Source organism: Nymphalis io, chromosome 2 (assembly GCF_905147045.1).
Source record: "Nymphalis io chromosome 2, ilAglIoxx1.1, whole genome shotgun sequence".
Classification (NCBI taxonomy): Eukaryota; Metazoa; Arthropoda; class Insecta; order Lepidoptera; family Nymphalidae; genus Nymphalis; species Nymphalis io.
Genome location: NC_065889.1, coordinates 4,502,967 through 4,525,328, shown reverse-complemented (window position 1 = coordinate 4,525,328; position 22,362 = coordinate 4,502,967). Strand labels below are relative to the sequence as shown.

General features: G+C 33.1%; 3 protein-coding genes across 6 annotated transcripts; 1 reads left to right on the top strand and 2 right to left on the bottom strand.

Annotated features, from left to right (window-relative positions):
* Positions 1 to 112: 112 nt before the first annotated feature.
* Positions 113 to 7,033, bottom strand: LOC126779536 (uncharacterized). 4 transcript variants are annotated; one of them, XM_050503628.1, is made up of 8 exons: positions 6,827 to 7,033; positions 5,312 to 5,493; positions 4,917 to 5,030; positions 4,308 to 4,717; positions 4,085 to 4,219; positions 3,600 to 3,848; positions 1,700 to 3,520; positions 113 to 479 (listed from the first exon to the last, which is right to left on the bottom strand). In XM_050503628.1, the coding sequence occupies exons 1-7, from the start codon at positions 6,848 to 6,850 to the stop codon at positions 3,390 to 3,392; spliced, it is 1,245 nt and encodes a 414-aa protein (XP_050359585.1). In that variant the 5' UTR covers positions 6,851 to 7,033; the 3' UTR covers positions 113 to 479; positions 1,700 to 3,389. The 4 variants fall into 4 exon arrangements, with proteins under 4 accessions (XP_050359585.1, XP_050359595.1, XP_050359564.1 ...); XM_050503638.1 differs by having other exon boundaries at positions 4,308 to 4,672; positions 6,935 to 7,033; XM_050503607.1 differs by having other exon boundaries at positions 6,935 to 7,032.
* Positions 7,034 to 8,958: 1,925 nt separating this feature from the next.
* LOC126774651 (trypsin-like) lies at positions 8,959 to 9,960 on the bottom strand. Its single transcript, XM_050496180.1, has one exon. It carries the CDS (start codon positions 9,958 to 9,960, stop codon positions 8,959 to 8,961), a length of 1,002 nt encoding a protein of 333 aa, XP_050352137.1.
* An 834-nt stretch (positions 9,961 to 10,794) lies between these two features.
* LOC126779457 (ATP-binding cassette sub-family F member 1) lies at positions 10,795 to 21,532 on the top strand. The gene is made up of 17 exons (XM_050503436.1): positions 10,795 to 11,153; positions 11,241 to 11,357; positions 11,938 to 12,036; positions 13,216 to 13,335; positions 13,750 to 13,857; positions 13,967 to 14,064; positions 14,415 to 14,598; positions 15,344 to 15,631; positions 15,715 to 15,791; positions 16,291 to 16,439; positions 16,619 to 16,702; positions 16,779 to 17,016; positions 17,776 to 17,956; positions 19,980 to 20,158; positions 20,509 to 20,742; positions 20,851 to 21,009; positions 21,402 to 21,532. Exons 1-17 carry the CDS (start codon positions 10,919 to 10,921, stop codon positions 21,501 to 21,503), a joined length of 2,652 nt encoding a protein of 883 aa, XP_050359393.1. The 5' UTR covers positions 10,795 to 10,918; the 3' UTR covers positions 21,504 to 21,532.
* The last annotated feature ends 830 nt before the right edge of the window (positions 21,533 to 22,362 follow it).

The following is a 22,362-nucleotide window of genomic DNA, read 5'->3' as shown; positions in this document are numbered from 1 at the left end:
ACAAAATTTGTAAAGAAATAATATTTAGTCTTTTTTTTTTGTTATTATTTTTTTACAAAATGGATTTAATATTGTTAACACTTGTGGGCTTTATGAAATGAAAAACAGTCAAATTATTACAATTAATTTATAATAGACAGTGTAACGTGGTGCCAGGAATTCTTAACACGAATGGGCTCCTATGGCGTGTCCTACCCACTTTATACAAAAATAATCGGAAGTCAGTTAATGAACTAATAAATTATGGTTTACAACGTAATTTAATAATATGATGATTAACGAAATTATTAATAATGTATTATAGACATAATAAGGTATATAAATCATATCATAAGGTAAATAAATCACAGAGATAAATATCATTGGGAGTAGTTATTATATCCCACACAGCTGGGTGCCTATGTGGTACTTGTTAACATTCGGACATCCTGTATAGGCCCGCGGCCCGTCTTCTGTTCTCCACCGGCCAGCCCGTAGTCCTGAAAACAATTGTAAAGCAGTAACTTGGTTTTTTTTTTAAATGTAGGCTCTAAAATATGGATAAATGTAAAGCTCAATCACACAGTGGTTATCACAAATAGACTTGATCACACAGCAGTCTCTATAAATAAAGACTTGATCACACTGTTTATATATTTTCTAATGAATCTCGCCATTCCTTCAAACCAGAACCGAGCTTTAATAGGTCGTTCACATTTTTCGAACCCGGGATGACCTATTTGATCGTGAAGTTTTTGTAGTAGACCGTATTTTGCTAATTATGGAATAACAAAACGCTCACCAGCAACTGTTTTCCGAAAAAGTATGTTTTCTTTAATAGTGTAGTTTGCAAATAAGTTAGAATCAGGATTGTCACGAAGTCTAGAAATAATGTTTTGAATATTATCATCCCGTAGCTGAAGAATTTTTAACCAATCAGAATTATCGATCGAGTATTGTGTTAGCTACCGGGTTTCTACTAAGCGCGTGCACTTTGGTATTGTTGCTATCTCAGCCCTAGCTACAAGCTTATGTGCCTCCCATACTATATCAGTATCGCCTGAATTGACAATTTTTTAAATGAGAATGACATGATTTAATAATAGCTGAGTGTATCAAGTATGTAATGTTTCCTAACTGTACCCAAACCGTATTCGTTACAAAATGTGTGCTCCTTTTCGTTACTTTTGTTACGGTTGACATGTACTTCTACATATAGTGACTGATTCTACATATTGATACTGACTTTGCTTAGGAATTTTAACATTGTACTTTAAATAAACTAGAAACTTTACAAGAAAATCAGTTGAGTCAAATTTCATATCTGCAAATAAGTCTTGTGGTTGACTTTGAACAAAACGTATAGAAGAAGCTGAAGTTACTAGACTGACATTATTGCTATTAATCATAGTTTGACCAATTAATAAATCAATATCCGTTGTTATATAATTAGCTAGTTCAACTATCCCGTACAATATTGTATAATCTATTAACACACTTAAGTAACTTGAACCGAGTGAATATTCACATACTCCTCCAAAACCTTGCATAACAGTAGTACTAGGCTTGATTATAATTTCCAATCTTTCGGCTTGCGATATACAGAGAATATTCATTTTACTACCTGTGTAAATGCTCTAAGCTGGTGCCCATTTACTATTACTATTCTTTTATAAATATCAGCATAAATATTGTGGGTAATGTGCATTATTCGACTAACCTTTTGTGGTTGCTGTCGCGAAGCCCCAGCGCTCCCGGCGCCAAACCAGTTCTGCCGTTGTATGTTCACGGCGCCAACAGTTCTCGCAACGCTGCTGCTGCCTGCAGTCTCGAGCCTCATGATCCGCCCAACGACACACGAAGCTTCGGCTTTAGCTGATGAATCGACGTCGAAAGTATAGTTGTTCAGGAGTATCGCAGCTATATGCTTTGGCGTTAGCCCTTAATTCGTGAGGAAAACCCCGTATTATACACGAGATTGCATCCCCACCGATGATACTGCATTTCTTTAGTAACGATAGTTTTTCGTGATAATACTTCTTCATAGTTTTTTTGTCTTCTTTCTTTCTAGCCAATATGCGTTCCAACTTCTCCACGTAGTCTGTTGATCGTGGAAATGCAACCATCAGCATCTCCTTCCATTCACCCCAAGAGAGGTTATAATTTTCAAGGTCGTCGTACCATTCTCGTGCAGAGCCTCGCAGCCGTAATTGCATAATAAACATTCGGTCGGTTTGATCCCATCCGTAGATGTCGCCTAGCTGGTCTATTTTGTGAAGCCACCCGATAATGTTAATGTTGGTATCTTCTGGTCTGAACTTCGGAATTACTTCAGCATCACTGGGTGCAACGTGCCGTTTTTTTGCGCACGTTTTCCCTACGCGTGTCGTTAGAGAAAAAAAAGGCTCTATTTTCATCTTCAGACGAACTTGAATCGCTATTTTTCCGTTTACGTTGCCCCAAGCCGTTTACATATGGTCCCGACATTTTTAACACGATCCCACTTCTGAGATGTTAACACTTGTGGGCTTTATGAAATGAAAAACAGTCAAATTATTACACTTAATTTATAATAGACAGCGTAACGTGGTGCCAGGAATTCTTAACACGAATGCAGTGGGTAGGACACGCCAGAGGAGCATATGGCGTGTCCCACTTTATACAAAAATAATCGGAAGTCAGTTTATGAACTAATAAACTATGGTTTACAACGTAATTTAATAATATGATGATTAACGAAATTATTAATAATGAATTATTGACATAATAAGGTATAGGTGACATAATAAATCACAGAGATAAATATCATTGGGAGTAAAATTATATATGGCGGCTATACAGCTGGGCGGCTATGTGGTACTTGTTAACAATATATATTTAATATAGATGTGCTTTTAGATATATTGTTTACATTATTGATTGATGTTTATTTAGAATATTCAATTCATATAAGGTATATAGAAATCAAAATAAAATGTTTATTTAAAATATTTTATAATTCAACATGCATACAATTAAAATAAATTATTTATTTTAATCACAAAAAAAGTATTATTTTTTTGTTATCACAATAGTAAATAGCATATATTATGAAATAAAGCTTTCCTTAAACAATAACACAAGTACTAGCTATTAAAAAATCTTAATTAGATGATTTTGCACAAATCTAAAATATTTCTGTTACAAATGACAATGTTTAAAACAATGCATGTTAAATTAAATATTTTTATTAGTGAGCATTCACAAAGTACCTGGTTTGTTAAAGTAACTGAGTCTATGTAAAGACTATGTAGAAATGAACAATATGTACATGGAAGATGCCTCATGAACGAGAAAACAATACTTATTGGATCAAATAACATAATTTTTGAACATGACAAAATAATTCATGCTCAATTAGAATTAAAGGATTAAAATGTTTGGGTTACATCTACAACAATATTGACCACTCTGGTCAACAAAGGTCCAATCTTTTCTTCACCTACAGTATTCCATTTGTTTGCTAGACATTTTTCAACATAATAATGACTTGATTTTTTATCTGCAAATTAAAAAAAAATGTTAGATCGATTTAAAATATATGAAGTATAATAGAACACATTTTCAATCATTATTGTTACCAGAGATAATAGAACAGTTGGCTAAATTCAATGTGAAGAATATAGCACTTCTTTTGACCAAAGGGTTGTATTCATCACAATAATAGTGAAAGGCCATAGCAAGCTGGGATGGGACAGTGTCAACATCTTTAACAAGCATCACACCAGTTCTAATTACTTTATCTTGATATTGGTTCATAAAATCTTTTGTACTTTGCTCCATTAGGTTGGATGTATCCACAGTCACATGGACTTCCTTACTTTCATTACCTGTAATTAAGGAACTTATTAGTTATAATATGAACTATGGTCATGTACCTATGAAATAATCTTTCACAATTTTTATGTTTGTAGTTTGTGAAATAAAAAAAAATTATGACACAAAATTAATTGCTGTTAATGATGCAAGTCAAAAATAAAGTAGTAGAAGTAAATTCAATCAAAAATTATATAAGTAAAGCAAGCAAATAGCTATTTTTTTTTTAAATTGACATATTAAAACTAACGTAAATATCTAGAAGTAGTGGTAGCAATGTCTTCTACGAAATTGTTAAATCTCATTGGATTGAAGTTGACACTGTCACTGTTGTACACAAATATAAAAGATGCTGTATCTTGGTTATCGAAAATTGCTGCCACACCTGCAAATAAAAAATTTAAGAAGTCAATTTGTGTAATAAGTTAGTAAATTGAAATTATTAATAGTGATATGTATTTCAAAAAAATCACCTGTTTTTACTTGCAAGATAGAGTTCTCTTTTATGTTATACTTTTCTTTCAAATCTGTCACATCCCTATCAAATGTAAACTTATCATATACATTGTTTGTTATGGCCTGATCAACAACATATTGGTTGTAGAGAAACATTATAACAGCAAGAAGTAAAATGATCATTGCTATAACAAATTGATTGCTTGATTCTCTTAGTGAATTAGTTTTTACATCTTGTCCTAAGGAAGTACGATATTTTATGTGCTGTATCTCAGCACTGATATTCTGTATTCGAAATGGTGACATATTATTGATGGAATGGCTTGATTCATTTCTACTTCTTTGAAGCTCATTTTGCAATGCACTGGTGTATAAATCTTCACTGGAATATGAAAATGTTGCAGGAGAAGATTTGGATAATATATTTCTGAAAACAGGCATTACCAGCTCACATCTTGTCTGCCATACAAAATTTGGATATACTTCTTTTATAATATTAATTAAGGTGACATTTGAATGTTGTTATAATATTAATTAAGGTGACATTTTAATGTTGAAAGCAAATTAAAGTAAGCATGAGATGGTAATGTATGTTGATTATGATCATCTTTTACAATAGCACTTACTCATTATCTGATTCATCACTAGAATCATCATTATCAATGCCGAATGAGTTTCTTCTGTATTTTTCATCGTTGTTTCTTCTCATAGGAATAGGACTAGCTTGTCGAGCCATCTTACTAAAAATAAATTGACAACATATTTTCAATCATCTAGTACTCAAGATAATAATAAAATGCATAATCGACTAAATTTTTTAAAAAGTACCTGCCATATATAAAAAAATTACATTGATCATTAAGGCGAAGAAGATTTAATACAATTTAAAATAGAAAGCATAGTAGCTTATACTGAGTTACAATCATTAAGTTTTATTATTTGAAATGTAATAAAAATAAGAGTTTATATATAATAGTATTTTTCTTATTTTTAAGGTATTATTAAAATATGATAATAATACCTCATGACATTGTCTATTTCGTCTACTCCTTGTTCTTGTAATGTATCTTCAGACTTTTCCTCTCGCTTCTTGTGTACTTTCAAGCCATACACTCCCATGTTTTTATGACAATGAATATTACATGTATTACAGTTACTGTGAATACTTTTTCTTGCAGATGGTTTTATATTCATCCCCTCATTCTGTAATTTAGAATAAGTGTTTCAGCAGTGCAAGGAATATTTGATTTTACTATACCCGTACAAGTTAGCTTGATTTTTCTGATCAACATAACTTTGCAATGACGAACATATTATTTTCTTAATTTAAAGATTTTGAAAATTGTAAAAATATTAAAAAAATACATATAACACAAAAGTCCCTAAAGATTCAAGCGTTATCCGAAAATTTTATGACTTTTTATTGCTTCAAAGTAAAATTTAAATAGGAACACTAAAAATAATAGACGCTTGTACAATGTTACATCGGTCGGACAGATGGGACTCGAATAACAGGCAGTAACTGTTACAAATATCGATTACAAAAAATCATTATTAAAGATCATTGTTAAGTTATTGTTACGAACGGGGGTCCTTTTGGTAGGAGTCTCTTTAGCTAGTATAACTCTTGTTAGAAAAATAAGGTAAAATAATAAAAATTGAATTCTAATTTGAATTACTAAAAGTGAAAAAAAAATTTGACTCGTGTTTCTTTGGGAAAGTTGTTTACTTTCATGGTCTGAATCACCTATTTAAATTTTAATTGGCGGGAGATCCAAAAATAGCCCTGTAATATTAAATAGGTACTTATTATGAATATTGACCCACCGTCGCTTATCTACCCAATATTTTATATGTGTAGTGCAATAAAGAATTTCACACATAATACAACCACACCATCTCGTCACAGTTACAAGTATTATAAAACATTATTTTTTGGAGTACTATTTATAGATATTTTCTGTTTTCCATCTAGCTGATATTTAGATAGATATTTTCTGTTTCCCAACTAACCTGTCTGTAAAAAAGATCAAGCTAACTTGTACAAGGTATATATGGTTTTTATTAGGTAGGCAGACGGAAAAATGGCAAGGTGTACATTGGCATTATTAAAAATAATAACCATCTCTTACATCGCCAACCACCAACCAACCAACCACCCTACCATACCAACCTCGGGAACTAATGACCCCCGTGGCTATAGTTATACTGGCTCACTCACTCTTCAAACGGGAATACAAAAATACTAAGTATTACTTGGTGGTAGAATACTTGTAAGTGGATGGTACCTATTTGGATGAGATTGCACAAAACCTTCGGCATTTGCTTACCACCAAGTAAATATATAGTAATTCTATTTCATATTGTAAATAAAAAGTAAATGAATGTATGTTGGCTGTTTTTTTTGTCTGTAAACTCAAGTATTTTTTGAAAACGTTGGTAACAAACATTCTTCGATTTAGTACCTTGTTTTAGAAATCATTTGTGATAGTAACATCATTTAATTTCTTTTTCACTTTAATTTAGAAATACTTACGACATTCGAAGTATTGCAATTCATTTAAGTCCCAAAACTTAAATTATTTTCTTATATTAATTTATAATTGATTACAAAGAGTTACTAATGTTTAACTTTTTCACATACTTTTAGATTATTAGAAGGTAGATCATTCATCAATAATTTTTAACTTCACAAAAGGCATAACAATACAAATTACGACAATACAAAGAGAGGCAATATTTAATAAAAAAAAAACCATTGACATTTGATATTGTCATTTGAGTTTTTGACACTTTGAGAGATTATTCATTTCGCTCGAGAGCTCTATGAATTAAAATATCAGTAATGTAAATTCCACTAATCGAAACTAAAAGTTCTTTACGCAATAAACAAAGATATAATTTGAATTAATTATTTAAGTCATAATAATACACAATTATATAATATTAAAATGGGTAAGCTTCAGAATCCCAGATGTGTACTACGATATTATACTGCTATATAATATGTGTAGAGTGAGCGATATCTACCCAGGTGATCTTGCACAAAGCCCTACTTAGTAAATGTTAGGGTTTGGTTAGTAATAAGGGCTTGTACACAAAACTGCGATGCGACGTCGCATCGCAAAAATCTGCGAGCTCCCTCTAGGCATCGCAAGAACTTGCGAATTGATTCGCATCGCGCATTCCTGCGATGTTGCGTCACACTTGTTGACGCCATTTTAGTTCGCTCAGGGACAGCGTGTGGGCAAGACGTGTACTTTAAAAATAATTACTCACCCAGTAATGATTTTTCTAACTCAAGCATATTAAGCACACTTTCAACTGAAGAAGACTTTGATTTTTCGTAAATTTTATGGATTGTAATATTTAAAAACTCTTTTCTCAATAAAAACTAATGTAAACAATTATTGTTTTACTTTACTTACCGGATAGTGAGGCCAATCATTTCCAGAGGCATAACAGGAATTTTCCCCTTGTACGATTGTTTCTGAAGATATGGTGAAAATAAACTTAAAAGCTCTTCGAATGAAGATATGCTCATTCTAAAATACTCCAAAAATTTTTTTTCATCGGTTTTCAAAGCTTTATATTTTTGAAGAAAATAGTTTCCATCGGGATTCATAATAGTAATAAATGGAAGAACCCAAAATCTTTGTTTCTTTTTCCTGTATCTCCTAAGCAATAATAAAAGTGCACACTTCTTTTTACGATCCATGTCACGACCTAGTTTTCAATTCATAATACGTTTAGTACGGTTAACGGTCGTCGAAGGAATGGTCACCCTGGGAGACGCCTTGCCGCACGAAATCGCATCGCAGCAATTCGTGTCGTAATTTTCTGCGTTGCGAATTCGCATCGCGTCGCATCGCAGTTTTGTGTACAAACCCTAAGGGCTCCCACACAAAACTGCGATGCGATGCGATGTGAATTCGCATCGCAGGAACTTGCGATGCGAATTTCTGCGATACGATTTAGTGCGGCAAACCGTTTGGTAGGGCGACCATTCCTTCAAGTGTAGTCAGCCGTACTGGACGTGTTTTTAGGAAGCTTAAGATGGATCGCAAAAAGATTATTGCACTGCTGTTATTGTTAAATAGATATAAAAGAAAAAGAAGATTCTGGGTTCATCCATTTATTACGATTATGAACTCTGATGGGAACTATTTTACTCAAAAGTACTATGCGTTGAGAACTGAAGAAGATAAAAAAATCTAAATAAAAAAATCTATATCATATTCCGCCATTTTTTTATAAACAAAGAAGGCGGCGCAGGCGCCGTGCGTCTTTCTCTAAAGCTGTCTCAGAGCGGACTAAAATGGCGTCACCAAGGATGTCGTAATATCGCAGGAATGTGCGATGCGAAGCAGATCGGAAATTCTTGCGGTGCGTTCGTGCGAATTCGCAGATATTTGCGATGCGATGCGAATTCGGGGTTTTGTGTGGGAGCCCTAAAGGTTGCCCCAGCGAGCGCTTGACAAGCGACTATTTATGATTTCATGTCAACTTAAACGATGGCCTAAACTTATCTAATGTGGCCAATTTTTTTTATAAATTCCTTGTGCCCGGAGAACGCAATATTAGTTTAATATAAAAAAATATTTTTTTCGTTTTTTTCTTTATTAATAAAAAAACTATCACAAATATTTTTAATAGATTAGGAAAAAGTTAATCGAATTCTAAACATAATAACATCAAAATAGACATGACAGTACTTTTCTTTAATTCCCCTCCGCTAGTCATGACATGGACTGACGCCTTTCGCGTTATAGGTTTCATTGGATATGTCTCCAAAAGTTCTTCTTCTTTTTCAGCATTTTTGGCAATTTTTTCATCTAGCCAAGCTTTAAATGTGAATGCTGGCAAAGCCTCTACTAATTGTTTGTTTATAGCATAAGTTGAAAAAATTTCATTTGTACATTCATTTTGGCCTGTAGTTATTAAGCCTATAAGTTCATTGTTAAAAATCAGAGGCCCTCCTTTATCTCTAAAACAGGTGGGGACTTTTGTATCAATACAATCGATGTAACCTTTAATTTTGTCACCACTAACATCTCTTACATCTACACCGACATATTGAAGTTCTCTTATATGGCCAACGTCAACATTTAAGCCAAATCCAAGGGCTTCTATACCGCTTAAAGTATTCGAGCTAGTGTAATTGCTGATGTTGATTTTTGACGCAATTGTATTGTTATGTTTTTCGGTATAAATAACAGCAACATCTTTTATCGAGTGGATTCCAGTATAGGTAGGAAATTTTTCGTTTTTAATTATATGCAATGAGATAGTGTTATTATTTTTTTTATCACTCGTAGTATTAACTAACACGTAACTTGTAGATTCAGTGCATTGAGCGGTGGTAAGTATTAACCCATTAGAGATTAAGGAACCTGCACACACGTATTCATTGCGAGGCGACATGATTGCTACCATAAATGGAAATTGATTTTCAGATGCCTTGTTAATTTCATGCATTTGGCTATTTTTTCTTCTCGTGCAGCTTGTGACATTACTAACTTCTGCTTCGCCAGCTATCTCTAACGATTCGTCTGTGATATCGTCGTCTCGGTTGTCTTCTACACTTTTTTTTACATATGCACCGTTACATATTTGAGCAAAATTAAATAAAAATAAAACGAAAATCAAATAATTTACTCCGTACTTCATGATTTCAGTTTTTTTCCAGATGATAGACAGATTAGTTCTTTTATTTTAAGTCCTTCTTTTTTCTCAGATACTTTAAAATTAATGCAGTCAACTTGCTATTGCCAGTTCTTACGTGCTAAAGAGGTTTTAAGTTGTAAGTATTATATATTACAAACAAAACAAAATGAATTTTAATACATTTATTGAATAACTATAAGAACTATTGACTTAATACTTTTATTAACATCTGGTTTATAAATTGTTTTTACAAAAATTATATCAGTGATAAGCCTGACCGTATTTTGCGCTGCCTCCCGCCAAAATGTATTAATTTTTAAAACCAATCTGACAGCTTGACATTTGACGGAAATCGGATAGTTTGATTTATTCTGCTTATATATCTTATTGAAAATCTAAATAATTTATCGTTTATATCGATCTTAGGCAACGTTTGGTTAAAATAGCATGAAACGAAACCGGATAAGTGTAAGTAATATTTAAATAAATATTTCAATTTCGTATTTTTATTTTATTCACTTATTTATTTCAATGCTAGTATTTTGATTTGATTATTTTGAATATCAAAACTGACGCGTAGTATGTAACGGAACATTGAATAGGTACACTGATTTTTAATCGTTGCTTAATTGAGTTCTTATATATTTTTCTTGCATAAATGGCAGAATTTATTTATTTAATAACTAATCTCAATCCAGAGATAATAAAAAAAGGAAAGGCAGAGGTTGCTAACTTGCTAATAATTATTTGAATTTTTCAAGTGGCTACGTACTCTGTGTAGTACACAGACCACCATTTCTTGGTAGAGTCTGTGGAATTTGTCAATGTTCAAGTGTTGAGTGTTGTCTAGACCGAAATTGTGTAGTTATTACAGCTGGTTAATTACCTACACACTCAAACATATTGGTTTAAATTTTATACTTATTCATTGTTGTATTAGTTTATAGAATTAATAATCAAAATGTCAAAAAAGAAGGGGAACAAAAAAAATCTAGAATTTGGTGATGATTTGGAGGAGAATAAGCTTTCAAATGATACTTCTGCTATAACCTCAAAAAGTAAAGGAAAAGGCAAAAAGAAAGGTAAAGTGAATATTGAAGTGAGCGATAGTGATGATGGACCGCCAGTTATAAATAAAACTCAAATATCAGACGAGGAAGAAGAGTTGAAACCTGTTAAAAAGTCTCAAAAGAAAGGTTAGTTAAGATGTTTTGTTATGAAAGTAGATTTAAGATGACACGTAACAAACTCCCATTTATTAAGTATTTTTGTTACTGTTATAGCTAAGAAGAAAGGTGCTGAACCATCTGATGACGAAGAGGATGAAAACAAGTCGATTGTTAGTAATGCGACTAGTACAGCATCAAAGTCAGCCTCGAAACAGAATAAGAAAAAGAAGGGTAACTGTTTGAATACTTTGATAAATTACTGTTTAATACGCCCTAGAAATTCGATTTTGGGTAGGAGGTGGGGATGAGGGCCACGGTATATGGTTACAACCCTCCTGTACCCACGCGGCAACCCATGGTTACAACCCTCCTGTACCCACGCGGCAACCCATGGTTACCGAAATATTCATGATTAAAGTTTTGAGGTTTAGTGACCTCCGAACTATCATTTTCTATCATTTTAGACTGAAATAGCCCCTTACCTTAATTGATATTGATACCTACTCTGCCTTAGACTAATGAATACTAGTATACTAGGGGGGCTTTAGCCTCCATACCCTTCCACCCCATTTCCCACCCAAAATCGAGATGTGAATTTCTAAAGCCTACGGGTGGTAGGTTTAATGTTCTGTTTGTTGTATATCTATGGACCTATTATATACACCTCTTCTATACATGTCTTCTCAGTCATGTTATAATGAAAAATGAATTATTATTTCGCTGGTTGTAAAATACAAATATTATTAGATAAAGTCTTCCACCATTTACTAAATTTTAATTTGTGTATTTAATATGAATCTTTTTTTATAAGGAAAAGGTAAGAAAGACGATTGGTCTGATGAAAACAGTGACGTTGAACTCAAAGAAGCTTCAGATGAAGAAGTTGCTAAGCCGGTCAGCAAAAAAAAAGGTAGGAGGGAAAGTACATACCTGTTTTCATTTAAAATTAAAGCAACCACCACACCAATACAACAACACAATATTGCGCTACTGGTCTATGCCCCCCTCTTCTTTTTTGGAGAAATTTTGAAACTTAACTGGGTTAGGGAATGCATATGGTGAAATTTTTCATTCAACAGATGGAGGTTTTTTTACAATATTTTCCTAATAATAATGTCCTCCAGACTGATTTTGGCCATGGTGGCTAATCTCAAGAGAGCTTAGCAAACTGCACAGGAGATATTATAGTGCACAAGTGTGTGTGCAAACACAGGTGCACTTTCTATTCCTTAGCTCTCATAATTGGCAATCCCATACGACCGGAAAGAGTTGAGGTGCAGGACAAACAGCTTTACATGCCGTGTCTGTATAGTTGACATTACCGTAACAGCCTGTGAATGTCCCACTGCTGGGCTAAAGGCCTCCTCTCCTATTTTTGAGGAGAAGGTTTGGAGCTTATTCCACCACGCTGCTCCAATGCGGGTTGGTAGAATTCACATGTGGCAGAATTTCAGTGAAATTAGACACATGCAGGTTTCCTCACGATGTTTTCCTTCACCGTTAAGCACGAGATGAATTATAATCACAAATTAAGCACATGAAAATTCAGTGGTGCTTGCCCGGGTTTGAACCCACGATTATCGGTTAAGGGTCCGTTCACACAGACCGGCTCGGAGAGGAGAGCAGATTTTTATCACGTTGGAAACAGTGTTTTGAGTGATTGTAGTAAAGTTTATTTTTGCATTTGCACCTTTTTTGTCATTAAAAATGCCTGAACGCGCTTCGTGTGAAGTAATAAAAGGAGCCGACCGGCTCCGCTTGCGTGCTCTTTCTCGCTCGCACCCGCTTTCAGATCTCTTCCAGCCGGTCGATGTGAAATAGTTGGCGGCTCCGCTCCGGCCAATTCCAAGCGTATACGACCCGGTCTGTGTGAAAAGAAAAAAGCAGGCCGATGCTCTCCGAGCCGGTCTGTGTGAACGGACCCTAAGATTCACGCGTTCTTACCACAGGGCCATCTCGGCTTAGTTGACATTAGTTAAGAGAAAATTTATTACATTTACTGAAAAAACACAATTGTCAATAGAAGTGCTTAAATTTGTTATTACGTCCTATAATTCATATGAAATCACATAAATTGTATTTCTTTCAGGCAAAAATAAGAAAAAATCCATAGCAGCTGAATCATCAGATGACGAGGATCAAGATGATTCAAAATCAGTTAGCAATGTGTCCAGTAATGCACAACCAGTCAAGTCCAAAAGCAAAAAAGGTTATAAATCTTTCCATATATAACAGGCTAGAAATATGAGATGCATCAGAATAATTATGGGTTTTTTCTAAGTTTATAGATTACATTTAAAATTTACTGACTTTTAAAGGGCCATCTTACCTTCTTTTTTGTTTATGGCTTTCTATATTACCAAGTATAAGAAATGAAGACAGGAATTTTTAATTTTCATAATAGCATATTTTCGGTGTCAATTTATTTATTATGTATAAAAATATGATTTATTTTTTGTATTTAAAGAAAAATTGTCAATTAGAAGGGCTTATATTGTATTAAAAGTTCACAGTCAATGAAAAATGTCATCTGGACTCTAGATTGCCAATGCCAAAAATTGTATTTGATATGTGAATACCGTTTTCTTATCAATTTGATAAAAACAGGATTTACTTAAAACAGGTAAAGGCAAGAAAGAAGAAGAGTGGCCTGAAGAGGAAAGTGACAAGGAATTAAAGATGGAATCCGAAGATGATGAAGATATTTTAAAACCTATTGTCAAAAGTAAAGGTATTTCCATTTCTTTACTATCTTTATAAAAGTTTTTTATAAAGTATTTATTAAATAATACAATATTTTTGAAATATTTATTGAAACTCAATATATAATGTAATTTAAGGTAAACACAGAAAGAAAAACAATATTGACGACATCGAAAAGGAATTAAAGAAATTTGAAATTAAGGAGGAAGAACCTGAGGAAAAACAAGATGATAAGGTATATTTTTATAGTATGTACATGACAGAGAAATGTAAGTGATTATCTTGCTAATTGAAATTGAGTGCTAACATGTAAAATAGAGTTTTTAACAATAATTTCCCCAAATTTGTTGTTTAAGAGTTTAATTTATTTTTAGTTTAAATTAATCTCTTTAAATGGATCATGAGGAAATATTTATTGACATATGTAATAAAGAAATTCTGAAATATAAAATATCATCATCATCATCCTTTTGTCGTCTACTGTTGGATGAAATGAGATGATGAGACGATCAGGCCTCTCTAATGACTCTGAGCTCGATCTTCAGATAAAATACACATAATACAAAATATGTAATATAATTTTAGATATCCAAAGTTATTGAAGATAAATCAGAAGTAGTAGAGAAGAAAATGAGTCACAAAGAGAAGAAGAAACTAAAGAAACAACAGGAATATGAGAAGCAGGTGGAAATGCTCACTAAAAAGGGTGGACAGGGGCACAGTGAACTGGATGCCAATTTTACAGTTAGTCAAGCACAAAAATCTGCAGGTTAGTAGCAGTTAGTTTTGTGTGTAATTATTAAACATTTCAATATACTTTACTTTAATACTTTATTGTACATCACACCACAAAGAGAAAATACAAAACATGTATATTGCCTAAATAAATGTACAATTATGGCGACCTTACCGCTACACAGCGATCTCTTCACACAGGTAACCGAGTGTAAGTAATTACAGATAGGATATTTATATTAAACCAATTATTAAATGTAAATATAAAATACACATACTATACATATATCCATAAATAAATTATATTATCAGTACATACAAAATTATAAGTATATGATATAAATACATACTATATACAGCCATAACGAATAAAACGATAAGTCCTCAGACATAAAAAAGAAAAAAGAAAAGCAGATGACTAATACAAGAAATACTGAAATAAAAGAAATTATTGGTGATAAGGCATTTGAGACAAAAAGTGATCTTTCACAAGTATTATATGTATTTAGCTTTTTTTAAATTGCTTGTATGATTTATTATAAAATAAACACAAACCCTTAGTATAAACGTCAGAGTAATGGTAACATGTGCTCATATGTTCAAAACAAAAACTTGGTTAATTATGAAAATATAGATATTAATATGTTAACAAATATCAATTACAAGGTAAATCAATGTTTATAATTGAATATACACAGATTATTTTAATGCAGTTGATATGAAAGTAGGTTTTTATAAAATTTTACAATAATAAAAATGCAAATGTGTTTAATTTCAAGGTCAGATGGCAGCTTTAGAGAATGCAGTCGATATTAAAGTTGAAAATTTCTCAATAAGCGCTAAAGGAAAAGATCTTTTCGTAAACGCAACGTTGCTCGTAGCGAATGGTCGTAGATACGGTCTCGTCGGACCGAACGGTCACGGCAAGACGACGCTTTTGAGACATTTGGCCCAACGCGCGTTCCCTCTGCCGCCTCATATTGACATTCTGCTCTGCGAGCAAGAGGTCACAGCTAGCGACTTGAGCGCTGTCGATACATTGTTGGAGTCTGATGTTAAAAGAACCGGTGAGTGACATCAAATTACATATATTTAATTTTCATTTTATTATTTTAATACTTAATTTATAAATATTAATTCAACTTTGTAGAACTTCTAAATGAATGTAAGGACCTGGAGACTGAAATTGAGAAAGGAGATCTTAAAAAGCAGGAGAGGTTAAATGAGGTAAAATAACTATGTTACATAAATAAAACTTATTGGTTGTTTTTTTTCCAGGGCATTATTAGACAATAGTTTATTTTAAGAACTCTTTAAGAGCAACAGCCACAAATCAATAATACGACTTATTTTCATGTTGAAAAGCTTTCTCGAGGTAAAGTTTTAGAGAGTACAGACAGGAGACTCTTAAATAATTTAAAAGTATGGTTGTTCGATGTTGGATTAGTTCAGAGCATTCTATCAGATCCTTTATCAGAATCTGCTAGGATGCTCTTGAAATTTTATCTAATAGCAATAAATGGAGGGGATTCCATATTTTGTAACATCACTTATGTAACATCACAATGGGACTGACGTGCCTGTGTAGGACAAAAGTCCCTAAATTAAATAAAGAAAAAAAAAAAAAAGAACAAGGAGGCGGTTTTTATATTATCCATTTAGTTCCACAAACAAGCTAGCACATGTACTCACCGTTCGTGTCCATATAACGTGTGCGTGTGCGCAGGTGTACGCGGAGCTGAAGGCGATCGGCGCGGACTCGGCCGAGCCGCGCGCGCGCCGCATCCTGGCGGGGCTGGGCTTCAGTCGCGAGATGCAGGACCGCCCCACCAAGAACTTCTCCGGGGGCTGGCGTATGAGGGTCTCCTTGGCCAGGTGCCGATATTTAGTTTTGCAAGCAATATTTAGTTATTACTCATTTATAATGTATTTCAGGCGTTATTTCATTCATTCTATCAGTATACATATATATATATATATCACACAAATCTGTTTTTATATTCTGTTTTTATATAAATATGTTTATTATTCTAAAAATATCTTAATTTTTACAGAGCACTGTACATAGAACCTACACTATTACTACTCGATGAACCTACAAACCATTTAGATCTAAACGCCGTCATTTGGTTGGACAAGTAAGTATTACTTTCTAATTTAATATCGTTCGAATTATATACAAGAAAAATATAATATTATTTTTATAACTCGTAGTTACTTACAAGGATGGAAGAAAACATTGTTAGTCGTATCCCACGACCAATCGTTCTTGGACAATGTATGCAATGAAATAATACATTTGGATCAGCAAAAGCTTTTGTATTACAAGGGTAATTATTCGATGTTTAAAAAAATGTACGCACAAAAACGTAAAGAAATGATCAAGGAATATGAGAAACAAGAGAAACGATTAAAGGACTTGAAGGCGCACGGACAATCCAAAAAAGCAGCCGTAAGTGATGATTAATTATTATCATAGTTCAACCATAGTCATTATTAAAAATTTTAATAAAAATATTATATGAATTTGTATGATTCAAAATATTTTTTTTTGATTAATTACTTTCTTTTTATTAATTGCACTTAAACTTGTTAATAACTGCAATACGAACACATACGAAATTAAATATGAAAACATAACAAAAAAAAAATATCGGTTGACAATCAGAGCACGAAGAACTTTTTTGTCTTTGGTTGGTTATGTATAGATTACAACAATTTTTTTTTTTGGAAATATCTTCTAAGGCGTTTATACGTATTTTCTAACAATAGAAATAAGTGAATAGGAAAAGGGGAAATGGTTGTAGAATGTTGTTATCTATTCATTTTAGGATATAAGCTATCAATACTTTATTAATATCTATCTAGTATTATTGGGTAATACTTTCATTACGTATTACCCATTACATACAAAAAATCATACATGAATACTTTTTTATGAATTATAGTAATTACTTTTATTTTGCTACATAGATAAAAAAAATAGGAAGAGAGAAAATTTCCTGTGTGGTGAAAATTTACCAATTATTTCATCGGTCGTATTTTTTTTATGCATATCTTAATACCTTACGTTGTAACTTATTTGCGTATTATTTGTATTATATTAAAAAAGTGTATGGCGAATTTCGACATTCAAATATGTTTTACATTATATACATGAATATAACGTTTCTTAGTTTCCATCTCTAATACATATATACTACCTCATCAGGAGAAGAAACAGAAGGAGGCCCTCACTCGCAAGCAGGAGAAGAACCGCAGCAAGTCCCAGCGCGAGGAGGCGGACGACGGCGCGGCGCCGGTCGCGCTGCTGCAGCGCCCCAAGGAGTACCTCGTCAAGTTCTCCTTCCCCGACCCGCCGCCGCTGCAGCCCCCCATACTGGGGTTACTCAGTGAGTGCCAGTAATACTCTTATTGTTATGTTCCTTTCATTACAACTTTTACAAACAGCTGACAAGAAAAATATCGCGATGTTTTGACACAGAACTTGGAGAAAGACTCATTGTATGGAAATGAATTGGTCAATGACATTCTCTAAAAATGTTAAGTTGTCTTTATATCATTATTTACTGACTAAAATCTTTAACTATTTTTAATTTAAATGTTATTTAATTTGTGTAATAAATTATTAATTAGGGTAATGCCATGAGATAAATTATTCATAGTGCAATTAGTATGTCTAGCTTTTTTCAATGGCGGAAAGAGCAAAGATAAGGAAACAACTCTCTGCTCAAATTGACATTATTGCGCAAGATCTGAAATTATAAATTGTATTTATTTTTATATGGTGAAAGCATGGTCGGCAAGGTTGTTATAGGTGGTACCTTGAAAGTAAAAATTACACACATATATATATATATATATATATATATATATATATATATGTGTGTGTAATTTTTACTTTCAAATAATATATATATATATATTAATCAAGAACTGTTTAAAGTACATAACATAACAGAGCCATCACAAGGAATATGTATATTTAAGAATTATTTATCCTTACTACTTTTGGCATTGAAATATAGTACATGATTACAAGGCATTTATAGATGACACAAAAAAATGTTGCTATATATGTATATACAAAAAGTGACTGCCTCGTTGGTTTAGTGGCTTGATGTAAGGCCCCAGATCCAGAGGTCCTGGGTTCAATTCCCAGGTCGGGCCAATAAAAAGTTATTGGGTTTTTCTGTCAGAAAATTCTCAGTCAACCAGCCCTGGGTTTTGAAGTTGGAAGCGTTTACACTCCCGTGCCTCGAAAAGCACGTAAAGCCGTTGGTCCTGCACCTGAACTCTTTCCGGTCGCGTCGGATTGCCGTCCCATCGGATTATGAGAGTTAGGTTATTCCCTAGAGAGTGCACCTGTGTTTTCGCACACACTTGTGCACTATAATATCTCCTGTGCAGTTAGCTAATCTCTCCAATCTTGAGATTGGCCGCCGTGTCCGGAATCGGTCTGGAGGACATTATTAGTATATACAAAGTTTTGATAATTTAATAACTTTTTGATTTACATTAGGCTTAATCATCCTTACAAATTCAAAATACATAGTTGTATTACATTTTTAATATTTCTGATAATATATTGATATATCTTGACCACATTGGCTTACACATTTCTTTTATTTGTGGCTGTCTATTCGTCTCCAATATATCGTTAAGCTTTTTTTGCATTGCTTATTTTATTTATTTCGTGCCACGTAACCTGCCGTACCCCTTCAGTCCATATCGATTTAATTGGATTAAAACTCTGACATTAGCTAGGACGTCCAATGAGAGAATCAACCTAAATTCAATTGCCGAATGTTACATGCTTAACCGGTACGCGAGAGAGATAGATGAGAATGACATTTGATCGTAGCGTGAACTTTTCTTGTGTTCATTATCAACTGCGTGCACTCCCTGATGTTCCAATAAGTCTTTCTCCATGAACAAAGTATGTTATAACGTCTGTTGTATCCTAGAGGTCAAATTAAACTTAAACCTTTTACATGAGATGTTATGTTCTAAAACATTAATGATAATTTACTGGTGGTGGAGCTTTGTGTATGATCGTCTGGGTAGGTACCACCCACTCATCAGATATTTTACCGCAAAACAGCAGTACTTGATATTGTTCCGGTTTGAAGGTTGAGTGAGCCAGTGTAATTACAGGCACAAGGGACATAACATCTTAGTTCCCAAGGTTGGTGGCGTATTGGTGATGTAAGCGATAGTTAACATTTCTAACATGCTAATGTCTATGGGCGTTGGTGACCACTTACCATCAGGTGGCCCATATGCTCGTCCGCCTTCCTATTCTATAAAAATATATATATATTATTTAAATTTCTAATTATATTTTTCAAGCTTTAGAAAAACCTCCTCGGAAAAATTAAAGATACAATTTTAATGTATACTGTTTTCGTTTAGATGTGGATTTCAACTTCTCTGGACAGAAGCCTCTATTCAAACAAGTGGACTTCGGTATCGATCTTAATTCTCGAATAGCTATCGTGGGACCCAATGGTGTTGGAAAGTCCACGTTCCTGAAACTTTTAGTCGGAGAATTGAGCCCAATACGTGGCGAATTAATTAAAAATCATAGACTGGTAAGTGAATTATACGTTCATTTTCCTAAAAGGCGATTGTAATAGCTGATCAATTATGTAATCGCTGTCGACAGTTTGTTGTAATTTACTTACAAAAGTTTTAGAACATTTGATGATAATGGATTATAAGATATTTTTATACATGTACTAGTAATGTACTTAAGAATATTTAACAATGAAAGGAATGATAATATATAAACGATTCATTCCAATATTCTTTGAGTCGACGGATTACATTAATTTCTTCCGAGGGTTTTTCAAGAAGAAGATGCCCATCATCACGACACATCTGATAAATCACGCTAATGATATTGCGGACTTCACTGGATTTATAATTTTGATTTTTATAGAGGATAGGTCGCTTCGACCAGCACTCTGGTGAACATTTGACTGCGGAAGAATCGCCGGTCGAGTACTTGCAGCGGTTGTTCGGCCTCCAGTACGAGAAGGCTAGGAAGGCCCTCGGCACATTCGGCCTTGCGAGCCACGCCCATACGATCAAAATGAAGGATCTCAGCGGAGGACAGAAGGCAAGAGTTGCGTTAGCCGAGCTCACCCTTATGGCACCTGACGTCGTTATATTGGTATGATATTTATAATTTTTTTTCCTTTGGTAGTGTTTGGAGAGCTTAAATAAAAAAGTTAATTTTGATTTTGTATGAAATGTATATATCATTGATATTAATCTCTAGGACGAACCGACGAACAATCTTGACATAGAGAGTATAGACGCGCTGGCGGAGGCCATCAACCAGTACAAGGGGGGCGTCGTCATCGTATCGCACGACGAGAGACTCATTCGGGAGACGGACTGCGCGCTCTACGTCATCGAAGACCAGACCATTAACGAGGTGAATATCATTATCAACTTAGGAAGGTACCATACAATTCGAGTGTTTCGGTTTGAAGAGTGAGTGAGCCACTGTTATTAAAAGCACAAAGGACATTAAATATTAGATCTAATGCTCGGAAAGAAATAACTAATATTACAGAGAGTGCTAATGTTTATAGACATTTTACCTTTAGAGTTCAAACCATGCCGCAGTAGAATTACATTCTAGTCTAAAATAATCATTACAATACTATTTCTCCTTTGTCGATATTTTATACTAAAGATAAAATAACCCAAGTTTCATTGAATTTAAAGACATTTTTTGTTTCTTTTCTATTTTGTACTAAATCATGTTAAGACTTGCAGCTAAATCTATGCAAAGTTATTTTACGTAATTAAAATTTTGTACAGGTCGATGGAGACTTTGACGATTATCGTAAGGAGCTGCTGGAGAGCCTCGGAGAGACCATCAACTCGCCGTCCATCATCGCTAACGCGGCCGTACAGCAATAGATTAAATAAATCATTTGTTTATTGCATAATTTTATTTCTTATAGACATAAAATATTTTTGTTGATTCCTGGCGATAATATGTCCTTTTATTGTTTATAAATGTGTTTATTTATTTTTTATTAAGTATCGATGAAAAAATAATAAAGTCAATGAAAGCAATTTTAATATTGTAAAACACAAGTGCCTGTGTAAATACGGTATTGATTCAACATTTGTTTTTACGTCGAATATTTAGGAAAATAAATATAAATTGTTAATATCATTATACATTTTATTATAACTTGTGCATATTGGTAGTTAAAAAATGATTGAAAAACAACTAATTTCGGAAAAACTAAAAAGTAATGTACATATACTTAAATACACTTAAAAGTGAAACTTATCTTTAAATATAAAATTAATTACCTTAAAAAATTAAGGGGTGACCTATGACTATGTACTACAAAACGTAAAAAAAATTAAGACAGCTAATCAACTGTTAATTGCCAACAACAATTAAATATTCTTATATATTTAGTTTTAACTATATATTTATTTATGAAAATTAAATTTCATCTTCTAAAATTATCTCTACTTACGAATTGTACATTTAATACAATGTATCATGTATATATATAAAAAAAGAAAAAACATTAAAAAAAGTATATATACAAAATATTCAATGTTTAACTTTTTAAATGTAATTGTAACGGATTGATATCAAGTTGATAGATTATTGCTTATCACATTTGCATATTTGGCTTATGTTATGATGTAAATGTTTTTTCTTTACTAAAATTATAGAAACTTAATTATGAAAAGTTTTACATAGTATAGGAACTTTTATTCTCATATTGTTCGAATTAAATACAGTCAAGCC